Genomic DNA, 13,016 nt, shown 5'->3' on the forward strand with positions numbered 1-13,016 from the left:
AATAATGAGATTTTTAGATTATTAGAATAATTTTATATATTCTTTCTCGAACTGTCAGTGGACAGCACCCCCCTCCAACCACCAAATCTTCTTACATATAGATGACAAAATTCTAAAACCAAAGAGACTAATTTATTAAGACTTAGAAAGCCTAGCAAAATTTTAGAAACCCTCGAGCCATGTATCATCCTTTCTTGAGTTTCTGGAATTATACACAACATTAACCAGTTTCCTTCCTTCAGCTCCCAAAACATCACAACGACCAAGAACACGTCGTCCACGTCCCAAACATAAAACCACACCGAGCCCAACAGGATCTGAGAGCAAACTAGGTAAATATGTGGTTCCTGGTACCCGTGGAACCCCCTGGATGTGACTTTTGCGTGGCGGTTTAACTTGCCACCAAATAGCTCACAATTCGGTGAGGCCTTCAGTGTGAAGGCCAAGGTAACAAGAGCTCTAGTAAATAACTGTAACTTCCTTATGCTGCTTGATATCTTCTTGTACTTTTGTATTTTGTTTATTTCTCTGAAAATTGTGTTTTCCTCTTTCTGGTTTATCAAAAACCTACCTAGTTAAATATCCGACTAGCATATTTAGTTCAATTAGCCACACATTTTATTAAGCGCTACACTAGCATCTGTGAAAAATAGTTGAGAAATAACAAATGACTTCACTTGGTTGAGGAAGCAAGTTTCTTATAAATAGATAAAAAGGAATACAGACAGAAGCAACATATTTATTAAGTTTTACCAACTGTCAGGCACACAGTTAATTCTTAGAAAAGTAAAAAATTCATGAGCTGTTAAGTATAATATGGACCTCAAAGTTTCTACAGCATGTAGATAGGTTGCAGAGATAGGCGGGACTAGCATAGACTGTGGCGGAGAGGTACCATACGTGTGGGGAACAGCAGAAGGATAGGAATTAGAAGAGCATCCTGATTGAGAGAAAGGGGAAAGACAATGTTCATTTAGCTGATGCTCAGAAATTGTGGTCAGTGATGCTACTTTTAGATGGTCCATGAAGAGGACCTTGAATGCCTGATTTCAGTGATTGGATTTAAGTCACTTGGCTATACCATACTCTCCTATCCTCCTGGGGTCAGGCCTTTTCTGTCCTGATAACAGAGAAATGCACTGACAAGTTTTGCAGACTGAATGACCCTCTGTATCTTGTTCTTTTCTATGATTCTGTTCGGACAGAAGTCTTGGTCTTCTTCCAAAGTGAGCTCTTAACAACAACAACAACAAAAAAACATCATCTATTTTGGCTCGTCATTATATATCTACTTAAATATATCAACTATTTCATCTATCATGATCTAGGGCCTTGTTTTCCAATAAATAATACTTTTACATTCTTTTCTCATCATTTTTAATCCTAATATTACTAGAAAGATGCCTAAAGATCTCTCTAAGCAGGGTTTTCTTGTTGTTTTTGTGTTATCAGATAATATAAAAAGCGAAACTTGGAGCTATGTGGAGATACTAAGAATATAACCATTTCGTAAGAACAAATATCTTTGTACCCTGACCTCAAAATTTTAAAAATGTTTGCTTTTTGGTTGCAGAACCAATGCCACACTAGTGAAGTTCATTTTTTCAGGAGAGTTTGATGACTTTTCTCATGGGTTTAACTTTTTTTTCAATCACTTTTTTTTTCTTTTTCCTTTTTTCCAATCACTTTTGATCTTTACTTGCCACAGATTCTGAACCTATTACTTCTGGGACATCTTTAGGTAATGATCCTTTATGTCCTTTAGCAAGTGCTTTTTCTTATTCATTGTCAGAGTTATCTGTGGTGCTATTTAGATGATGTCATAACCTAGCATCATCCTACAACATAAAAGACTTTCTTTCTAACAGAGATGTGTATGGCTTTAATTGAACAACACTCTCTACCCCACATCCCAGCTTCAGATTGCGTCATGTCAATCTGAGTCTGTTTGAACAATACTACTGTTTGTTAGAGCTAAGGTCTGAATGTGATTCTCCACTAGGCCCTCTATAGACCACTGATAAAGTATCGATTAGGATACCATGAATTTTCTTACTTTCTTTTTGTATCTCAGGTTCTATCTTTCTTTCACTTAATGGATATTCCATCAAATTCTGTATGCCTGTTCTAGTAAGTTAGCAGATGGAAATTTTTCCGAAGCCTACTTGTTTTGAATTATATTTACAAGTGAATAGGATATGAACTTCTCTCACATCATCATATTTTAGGAGCAATTTGTAACCAGTTTTGGATTATGGACACTTTCAAAGAAATGATGGTTCCTCATCTTCATTTCTTAAACATAATTGTATTGTACTTTTTAACCTCTGGCGAACTCTCAATTATAAAAGGAAACCTATTGATATACTAAGGGAGAAAATATTAAACCAAAGTAACAAAGTTTTCTCCCTTCAAAGAAACTCTGACAAATTTTAGAAAGCTTAGCTTATCATTTTATTCAGAGTTCATGGAGCCATCAACACAGTATTAATCCTAAATTTTCTTCCTTCAGCAACAACAAAGAAACCTCGTCGTCTACGCCCCAAAGCTAAAACCACACCCCATCCAGAAGTACCTCAGACCAAACTGGGTAAATATGTGGTTTCTGGTTTAAGGAATTCAAGCAGTCTACCCCAGTTGGGACCTTAAATTCTATGCGCATGATTGGCACTTGCCCAATAGATCTTTTAAGCGTAAAAACTGCTGGTTAATGAGCAGAACTTGAGATAATTATCTTGTGCTTCTGTGTGGGAATCTCCATCAATGATTATCTTAATTACTTTTCATGCTATTTGATTCCATTCTTTTTAAAAAAATATATACTACTTTTTTTTTTTGAGAGAGAGAGAGAGAGAGACAGGGAGACAGTGCATGCTCAAATGAGAGAGGGAGAGGCAGAGGAAAAGAAATCTCAAGCAGACTCCTCGCAGAGTGCTGAGCCAGTCCTGGGCTTGACCTCATGACCCTGAGATATAATGACCTGAGCCAAAACTCAGAGTTGGGTGCTCAACTGTCTGAGCCACCCAGGCTACCCAGATTCCATTCCTGCCTTAAAGATAAAGCTTGCTTAGTAAAGAGGATAATCAATTCAAGTCTACTACTTTAATTATCCCCACATAACCCCTATAACCATATTAGCAGTAGGAAGCATGTTTTATTTCTTAATGTGTGCTATAGTTGTAAACAAAAGCCATTCCAGCATAAACAGAGAAAATCACACAAGGCAGCAATGTTTATACAAGAGTGTGTGTGCATCTGTGTGTGTGTGTCTGTCTATATATGTAATTTCCCAAATGGTACAATGCTATGTGCTAGGAGCCTGGTTAATATCTGGAGCAGGAAAAGGCTCAGGATGTTAGGAAGAAACCATTACAGAGTTTGGATGAATATATGGGTAAGGGATCAAAGACTGACAAGCAGAGAGTGTCTGAAGCTGGCCTCCTAGACAGAGGATGACTTGATGCTCTCCAGTCAAATGGGCCCGTAGGATGGATTTAAGGGGGCTGAGGTGGCTACTTACGAGTTTAAATTGGACCCACTGGGCTTCAGTGATTCCTCTGCACAGGACCATGCTTTTTCTGTTCTTAAAACTGAGGTGCCTGGGTGGCTCAGTCAGGTAAGTGTCCAGTGCTGGGAATGAGCCCTGAGTTGGGCTCCCTGCTCCGTGGGGAGCCCACTTCTCCTCCTCCCTCTGCCCTCCCCCCCCGCCACTTGTGCTTGCCCTCCCTCTCTCAAAGAAATAAAATCTTTTTTAAAAAGCCCTGAGGATACCTAGTTTAATATAATATCACAAACAGAGGTTCTTCTTCACTCTGTTGTATCAAATGCCACCCTTTTCACTAAGAGCCTAATCTCTTAGCGAGTGCAGTATCAGCTTCCTTTTGGCTCTCTACAGTGTGTGTGGTAAACAGACCCCAATGTGACCCAGTACCCCCACCCCTGCTTCCTCCCACACCCCTAGTTCCTAACTCTTGGTATTAAATCTTGGAATGTGTAATCCACCTTTTTCCCGCTCTTTCCCCCTTAAAAGGCTTAGAAACATTATTTTTATCAGTAAGATGAATTTTCTGACATTTCGTGCGTTCACAAAAATCTCTTTGGTTTCTCTTATTGGTTTTGATCAGTTCCTACCACAGTCTTTGAACCAGTTATTCTTAGAACCGAGGCTCCAGTGACCACACTAGGTAATGACCCATTATGTCCATCAGCATCTGCTTTTCCTGCTCATTTGAAACCCATTTCATCACCTTCATACGCACAGCTGCTTCTGCTTCACAAGACTTGTGTGTCCTTCTCTGTTGTCATTCAGCTGCTTCTTCACATATTGAAGACTTTTAAGACCACTTACTTGTTTTTGTAAGAGCGAAGTACGAACTTAGTCTGGTACACGCATTTGCAATGTAATGCACTAGAATTGATGGCATCTCACCTCCATGTAACCTATTAGTCACATTTTTGGTTCCTGAGTTTCGAACCTATGAGGGTTGGGGTGAGGGTGTCTATCCTTGATCTAAGCAGAGTATTGTCATAACTGTTAAAGTACGACGTGATTCCTGTACAGCTCTAGATTCCCACATTTTTATTATGTGCATGATCTTGTTTTGCCATTTTAGGTAACGATGTCTTCTTTCAGTAAAATGTGAAATAGAAAATGTGTTCAGTGCTAAGAAACTTAAATTATAAGTGGCATCATTATTAGTTCAAATTCACCTTATACCTTCACCACCACCACCATAACTCAGTAAAGTTTTGGAACTTTTTTCATTTAGAGATCCTTATGAGAATATCCTCAATATATAAACTCATATTTCTGTGTGACCTTTGTTTTTCAGAGCAGTGTAAATGATATAAAGAGGGAGTTATTGAAATGGAGACAAATACTTTAAGCTCAAAGGAAAAATTTTCTATAGCTCAAAAAATTAGAACAAATGTAATCCTATCAACAGCTCCTGGCACTAAAAACACTCTGTTAACCTGAGGTTTTCTTCCTTTAGTTCCCAAGGTGCCTCAACAAACTCTTCATCCACATCCCAAACCTAAAACCACAGGGAGTCCTGAAGCACTTCAGACTGAACTGGGTAAATGTGTAGATCCTGGTTAAACCCATCCTGTGGGGTCCAGAAAAAGTGAAGGAGCAGGTCAGGGGTAGCAGCTGCTTCTACTCCAGAGTGAGCAGGAGAACATGGTTGGAAGGGTTTAGGTGGTCGCTGAATTTCTTAAACTTCTGAGTTGGAATTTACTGTTTATTTGATTTCTCATTCAATTCTATTCATCCTTTAAATATTGGCCATGTGTGGTGGAATGAAATAGCTACAGAATGTATGTTTGGGGAAATGGGAAATTATTTCTTGTTAACTACAAAGTTAAGTCATGATAAATATCTGGGGTAGGACTCGGCAAATATTTTCTATAAAGGGCTAGATAGTAAATATTTGGAGCTTTGTGAGCCATGAAGTCTCTGTTGCGTTTTCTTCTTATTTTCCTTTTTAATTGTACAACCACTTAAAAAATGGGAAAAAATCATTTTAGCTCTCATAGGCTGCATACAAATAAGCCATGGGTGAGATTTGACCCCCACCCCTTGGTTTAAAGAAACAGAGTGGGCCAGAATAGTTAGGAAGGATCGAGTGTTGAAATCACTGTAGATTTGGATGACTGGGGCGAAGGAGGATGGAGAAGCAGAAGGGAAGGACGTGGGTGGAGGACAAGTGAGGGGAGGCAGAGGCTTCTTGGAGCATTTGGGGCTGTCAGTCTTCTGTGTGTCAATTAGAACATTTCATTGAGGCTGCTGCAGCTAAATGGGCCCAAAGGACCAGTTGAAAAGGTATTTTGAATATTCAACTTAGGAGTTCGAATTTCATGTAAGAATCATCAGTATCTGTATATGGTCACACTTTCCCTGGGCGTTGGGCAGAAAGCTACCTCTATAGCTCAGATTCAGTGCCTGTCCCTTATCCTGCTCTCTTATGAGCCTACTGCTACCAGCCTAATCCTATTAGGCAGAGTTCACTATCTCTTTCCAAAGATGAGTTTTCAGCAAGATTGGTAGGGTCTATTTTGGTACATTATTCTAGGATTGTGAAAGAGTGAGACTCTTCAGGGGCACTTCACGGGGACAATTGTCTGCTACAAAGACAACCCCAACTAAGTGATACATTGGTACCTGAATGAGAGACTGACTCCATATCCCTCAGTTCAGAAAGCGAATAGTTTTTGCTGTGTGCTCTAGATGCATTATTACTTAGGCACAATTATTTTGCAGTTCTGAGATTGTATAAATGTTTAACATTTCATTTTTGTTTTTTATTATTTTTGGTCAGTTCCTGCTATAGTTCTTGAACCAGTCACTCCCATGAAAGAGGCTCCAGGGACTACATTTGGTAATGCCACTTTCTGACTTTCAGCAAGAGCTTTTCCTGCTCATTGTCAAACCCATTCCACTCATTGCCTTTCATTTATATTCTTTATCTTTTGAGTTGAACGTGCATAAAACAAATTACCTTTTGTTCTTGAGAGAGTCATGCCTGAATCTAGTTTGGGATCCCTTCCTACCATGTAACTGACTTTAAAATTTTTTCATGCCACCTTCTGTTTTTGGCTTAATCTGAGTTCTCCGTTAAGACAAATTTCATATATTCATGTGAGCACCTGATCCAGATCTCTCTAACTGAGCTGTGACAGGGAAGTTTCTTAATTCATCCTTTGTTCCTTTGTACATGTACCTTTTTTATCTGCCTGTCTTTTGTTAACTTTTGAGTAATCTGTTTTTAGCAAATTGTCTAACAGATAATGTGGTCAAGGATAATAAGTTTAAAAAGTAAGCCCCACCCTTGGGGTGAATCTGACTACCTCTTACTCTCCACCATAGTTTATAAATGACTCTTAACCTTTTTAATGCAGTCAGGGACTCTAAGAGAATATGATAAAGGGGCGCCTGCCTGGCGCAGTTGGTGGAGCATGGGACTGGATCTTGGGATTGCAGGTTTGAGCCCCATGCTGGCTGTAGGGATTACTTTAAAAAATAAAATCTTTTAAAAAATGTGATCAAAAATACCAATCTTGACCCTCAGAATTAAAAGCTTCATTTTTGTGTCAGTTTTGCCCCCAAAGTATCAATAAGAGGAGAAGATACAGTAGCATAGTAGGGCCAAATTTTTTCACACTAGAACCATATTTTACTAAACTCTAGAAAAATCTGTCAAGCTGTAGAAAACAAAGAATTTTTTAAACTTCATAATTTGCAGAACCATAAACTTTAAAGTGACAAAAGGTTATCTTTTTACACTTCCATGAACATCCCAATGAACATGTCAGTTACAAACCAACCTTAAAACCACTCCAAGTCCAGATGAATTTGATGAATTTGGGACTACACCAGATGAAAGCTCAGTCCTTGGTTTCAGGAGCCTGAGAGCCTGTGACTGGTTGAAAGTGTAAATCCACATCCCCTCTAGTGAAGGAATCATGAAGAGTCCTTTCCCCTTCAGAGTTGGTGAGAAGTACATGTTTGGAAGGTACATAATTTTTCCTCTAACGCAGGGTAGTAGGAAACATGTTTTACTTAGTCTTCAGGCTAGCTATACACAAAGCCTTTTCCTGCATAAAAGGCATAGAGAAGGAAAATAAGGCAGGGTGTTTTTGCAAATTGAAGATATTTCTTGGGTACTCATCATATAAGGTCTTAAACAAGTAAAGCATCATTTTGAGCCTCAGTAAATCAGGGAAGGAATTTGGATCTTGACATCACATCAGAATTTGCACGAGTGGACAGGTGAGAGTAAACAAAGACCAAAAAAAAAAAAAAAAAGGATATGTATGGAGACAACCAGAGGGCAGAGGTTCTGCTTCTTTGAAGTGTCAGTCAAAACATATCGTGGGTGATTCTGTATTTGAATAATACCACAAGAAGTTGAAGGAGGGCTTGAATGTTCCACTCAGGAGTCTGATGTTGTTCTCATGAGCATCAGAAATCTCTTCTTTCCACCCTGCTTGAGGCTTTCCCGGTACTACAAGTGGATGGGTGCTTTACTGGATGCCATAGACTGAATGGGTGCCCATTACTCAGTCCTCTTGAGTACGTTTCTTTAGATACAAGTCACAAGATCTTTCCAAAGTTGAGTTCTCAGCAAGGTCATCATAGCCCTTTCTGGTCATTTATGTAATGACTGCGTGGATATTTAGGGACTTTTTCTGCAATCATAAGTTGATAAACATAGTAGATGTCTTCTTCATTCAGCACCCAATAAAGTGCAAGTTAGACTCTTATGTGTTTTTCAAGATAGTTAGAAATGTATTTAAGTAAAAGCCTAAAAACGTCCTAGAGTCTACCGTGTTGGATTCAAATAATCAAGGACTAACTAGTGCAACTGTTTCCCCCTTGTGGTGCTAAACAGAGACCACGGGTAATGACTATCTCAGAGATGAACAAGTCCTTAACTACAGTTTAGCCAAGTCTGGACAAACAATTGATTTCCTATTGCAAGGAAGCTTGTAAGGCTGCCATAACAAGATAGACTGGGTGTCTTAAACAATAGAAATCTACTTCTCACAGCTCTGGAGGCTGGAAATTGAAGATGAAGGTATCAGCAGTTTTAACGTCTCCTGAGGCCATTCTCCTTGGCTTGTAGATGGCCTCGTCTTTCTGTGTCCTCCCATGGCCTTTCCTCTGTGTGTGACCATCCTTTGTGTGTCACCCTATTCTTATGTCATCAGTCATATTGGATTAGGGACCTACCCTTACAACTCCATTTAACCTGAATTGCCTCTTCAAAGCCCCTATGTCCAGATACAATCACATTTGGGAGTTGATGCTTCAACATAGGAATTTGTGGGAGACACAGTTCACCCCACAGTTCATGTCATCTAGAAATAAAGTAGTAATTCTAGATGCAATGTTACACTGGCTAAATACATTTTGAAGTGAATATTGTAGCTCCTTATACATTTTTTAAAAACCTCTTTTGCTTATTTTATTACTTCAGTTCCTGTTACAGACCTTGAACCTGTTACTGAGACATCTGGGACAACATTAGGTAATGATGCTATGCAATTCGCCACATGCTTTTGCTGCTCATTGTACATTCCATTCGGTCTCCACCTCCCAGCCTTTCCTCCTTCATGGGACAGCCACCATCATCCTCTGTTGCCTTTCAGTCACTTCATCTGAAGCTTCTCGTTGTTTTTATGAGAGCAGACATTAGCTTAATTCAAAACATTGCTGCCATTTGATATGTTTGACATTGTCTTATCTCATGCTTCATTGAACAGTGTTCTGTGTTAAAGCTAAGTTTAAAACAAAATGGGATGTGTTTCTTATCTAGGCTGATCAGCAATAATAGCCATTCTTATGCTCCTTTGCACGTCTAAGTTCCTAAGGTTTTAAAAAGCTATTTGCATGGTATGTTTCTTTGTTGGTGCTTTAAATAATGACATGCTCTATTACTAACTTGACAAATAGGAAATAACCTAAATTTTAAATTATAAGCCTTTTCCTTAGTGTGACCTCCCCTCCCCTTGCACCAGAGTTGAACCCTCCTTCTCATTTCTTCCCCAATGAGGAAGTTCGAGTGTTTAATTCTCAGTTCTAATCTTCATGCCTTGAATGAACAGTTCAACCATATACATGAGTTTGCCCCCAAAGTATCACCAATGATAAAAATAAGACACATTGGTATTAAGTCTTCAAAAATATTAAATTACAGAAAATTTCCTAGAACTTTTGAAATCTAATAGCTCTTTAAAAAAAAAAAAAAAAACCTCCCCTCAGAATCCACACAAAGTAAAGTAACACAAAGTTTTTCTTTCTTCAGCTACTAAAACATCACAAAGACCCCGTCGTCCACGTCCCAGACCTAAAACCACACCAAGCCCTCAAGTACCTCAGACAGAATCTGGTAAACATGTGATTCCTTGCTTTAAGAGTGAACCCAAGTAGTCTATCCTGGCGGGGACACAAAACGGTGCCAAACTATTAGTGGCTTCTAAGTGTGAGGTCATGAGGCATGGTCAGTAGTGTCTGTTCACCCAGGTGTTGGAGAATGTGGCTTCGTGTGATATATTTGGTGCTAAAATATCTTACTCTTTCTATGTGAAAGTCTTCTTTGATATGCATTTGGTATTTTTCTTGCTACCAACTTCCATCCAAATTTTAATGATAAAGCTTCTTTAGCAGAGCCAATATATCCAGTTCAAGTAAACAAAAAATTTTAAGTCCCTTGTGTATTTTTGGGCCAATATTGGCAATTGTGGGTGATATGCCATCTGTGGGAGACTTTCTAAAACAGTAGAATTGGGTATAGATCAGATTTTTTTAAAAGATAATTCCTTTTCCAACTGTAGTTAGGTAAATGAATAAGAATATTTTCCAGTGCAGAGTTTTCCATATGAGGACCCATTAGCTAAAACCTAGGAGAATTTCATGTTGACTAAGACAATTACGATAGTTCAAAGGCTGAGCCTAAGACCATGACTATAATTTGCCAAATCTTCAAAGAATAATCATCTTCTCTTTCCTTCAGTTAGGAGGTTAATTTTTTTTCTTTGTTATTATAGACAGATTGATACACAAGTAGATTTGTTTAGATGTGAATATTCAGACTTTTCATGCGTTTTAAAATTTATTTGATTTACTGTATTTTTTGGGCAGTTCCTGCTACAGTTCTTGAACCTGTCACTCTTAGACCTGAGGCCCCAGGAACATTAGGTAATAATAGATATACTATCTTTTCAAGAAGACTTTGCTTTTGTCAAACCCAGAGTTTCATCTTGTATTATGTGATCATATGTCATTCTTTTTGGCCATTCCATTTACATTCTTAAAATTATGAAAACTCTTAAAACTGTCATTTTTAAGAGAACCTACTTCACAACATTTATTTGCCATGTAACCATTTTTGAAATTGTTTAACATTATTTTGTTTTTTATTTAAGCAGTGTTGGTGGTAAAAACAAAAAACAATGAATAACAAACAAAAAACTGGTTTTCAAACATATGATGGGTTTCTACCTCTTATATAGGTAGATGAAGCCTAATAACAGCTATCATGAAGCCAAGAGGATCCATTTATTTCACATCTTTTTTTTCCCCTATTTTTGTGGTATTTTTTTTGTTTCTATTTAGGTAATGATGTGTTCTTGTTTTTAGTAGTTACATAGAAAGTGCAGAAAGGTTGAAAAGTTGAATTATAAATCTCAGATTTAATATGACCATCCTTCATAATCCATTAAAATTTAGCAATGGTTCTTAACCTTTCTGTTGCCCAATCAATTGGCTCTATGACACTTTGATTATAATTACTAATCTTTATTTCTTGAATTAAAAATGGATTTTTTTCTTCAAAGAATCTTTTGTGATAAAAGAAATTATATAAGGGGTATACATGACAAAAGTCTCAAACTAGAAAAGCAGATGTCTAACAAGTTGTAGAAAATCTAGAATCATGTTTTCACCTCTCATTGCTTCCAGAACAGAGGTAATGTCATTGTGTAGTAACCTTAGGATTTCTTCCTTCAGCTTCCAAAACATCACCACAGACACATCGTCCACGTCCCAGACCAAAACCCACACCAAGTCTTGAAGCATCTGAGCTCAAACCAGGTAAAAATTACTCCTGGTTTAGAGTCTCAGCAGCCTAACCCAACAGGGTCTCAAGAGTAATTCCAATGGTTGGAAGTAGCCGATAGGCCCCATAAAAATGAAGATATAACTTGTGTTAAATAGAAGTTCCCACTGTAGGGATGGCAAGAGGAACATAGTAGAGGGGAATCTGTGGGGCAACTGAATGCCTCATGCTTCTGGAGTGAAATCTCTATCACTGTGCCTTTTATTAATTTCTGTTTATGTCTTGAAAATAAAACTGATTTAGAAAAATTAGGCATATTCAGTTCAAATTAACAAATAGTAAGCTCTTCTTTGCGCATGAAGGCATGTTCCTTCTTTGCCTAGAATGGAGGAATAATCTGCTCGATTCATCATGCTGCAGCCTCACTCTCCAGATTTTGAGTTGTTAGTAATACCCACACATCCTGCTTTGACTTATTAGTTAGAATCAGATCATCAAAGGAGAAGTAAGGAAATAGTTACCTCACTTAGATTTGGCCAAATTTTAGGAAATCAACAGTCTGCTTTTCTAATTTAACTGTTTCAAAGTTGCCACATAGTTCTAGAAAGCATATGAGTAAGATTCATTTTGAAGTAAATGTTTTGAGGGTTTTTAAAATTTTAACCAATCATTTTGTTCATTTTGTTCATTTTTAATATTTTTGGTCAGTTCCTACTGCAGACCTTGAACCTGTTATGCTCAGAACTGAGACATGGGTAACAACACAAGGTAATAACACATACTCCTCAGTAAGTGCTTTCCCTTCTGATTGTCAGGCTCATTCTGTCGACATCATAGCTACAGATTCTTATCCTTCTTCTTCATAAGGGCTATGTCATCATCTGTTCTCACTCCATTAAATTCTTCATCCTACAAGTATTTGAGAACTCTGACTCTTAAAACAAATTATTGTTTTTAAGAGAGCCACACATAAACTTAACTCAGGTCATCTGTTGTACAAGTAACCATCTGAAATTGTTTTGTCATCTCCTGTGCTTTTTAACCCTGTCTTGTTAAAGCTGGGTTTAAGAAGCAGTTCTTTTGACACTAATGACTATTAGGGTATCAGGAAGTTTCTCTGTGGATCTGAAGTTCTAGTTTTTTTTTTTTAAGTCTCTGTGTAATACCCGTCCTTTGATAAATATTTTAGTTAATTATATGGCCTTATCTTAGTAAATTGTCACAGAGTTTGTATCTGACTATGGCTACTCCATACTGTTTCTGCAGCAGGACTTACCCCTTTTGTTTGATACAACTATAAACACTATTTTGCTTCTTGAATTAATAACTTGATTCTATATGACTCATTCACAATGAACTTGCATTTATAAAAGAATATATACTACTAAGGTTGAAAGTTTCAAATTAAAAGGCTGATAAGGCAAATTTACTACATGTAGTAAGTTTTAGAAAATC

At 37.7% G+C, this 13,016-nt stretch overlaps 1 protein-coding gene across 47 annotated transcripts in view; it reads left to right on the forward strand.

The window, feature by feature from the left end:
* ABI3BP (ABI family member 3 binding protein) overlaps window positions 1-13,016 on the forward strand; it is a 240,572-nt gene that overhangs the window by 150,315 nt on the left and 77,241 nt on the right. For 30 of the 47 annotated variants that reach the window (XM_072811858.1, XM_072811859.1, XM_072811861.1 and 27 more), the window contains 10 exons: window positions 243-332; window positions 2,513-2,590; window positions 4,125-4,184; window positions 4,995-5,078; window positions 6,321-6,380; window positions 8,982-9,032; window positions 9,810-9,893; window positions 10,646-10,702; window positions 11,513-11,596; window positions 12,270-12,329. The exons of 2 other annotated variants lie outside the window; for them this stretch is intronic. In XM_072811858.1, the coding sequence (XP_072667959.1) occupies window positions 243-332; window positions 2,513-2,590; window positions 4,125-4,184; window positions 4,995-5,078; window positions 6,321-6,380; window positions 8,982-9,032; window positions 9,810-9,893; window positions 10,646-10,702; window positions 11,513-11,596; window positions 12,270-12,329 (708 nt within the window). The remainder of the gene's footprint in view (window positions 1-242; window positions 333-2,512; window positions 2,591-4,124; window positions 4,185-4,994; window positions 5,079-6,320; window positions 6,381-8,981; window positions 9,033-9,809; window positions 9,894-10,645; window positions 10,703-11,512; window positions 11,597-12,269; window positions 12,330-13,016) is intronic. 15 more of the 47 variants (XM_072811892.1, XM_072811893.1, XM_072811897.1 and 12 more) reach the window with 9 other exon arrangements.

Source organism: Canis lupus, chromosome 35 (assembly GCF_048164855.1).
Source record: "Canis lupus baileyi chromosome 35, mCanLup2.hap1, whole genome shotgun sequence".
In the NCBI taxonomy this organism is placed as follows: Eukaryota; Metazoa; Chordata; class Mammalia; order Carnivora; family Canidae; genus Canis; species Canis lupus.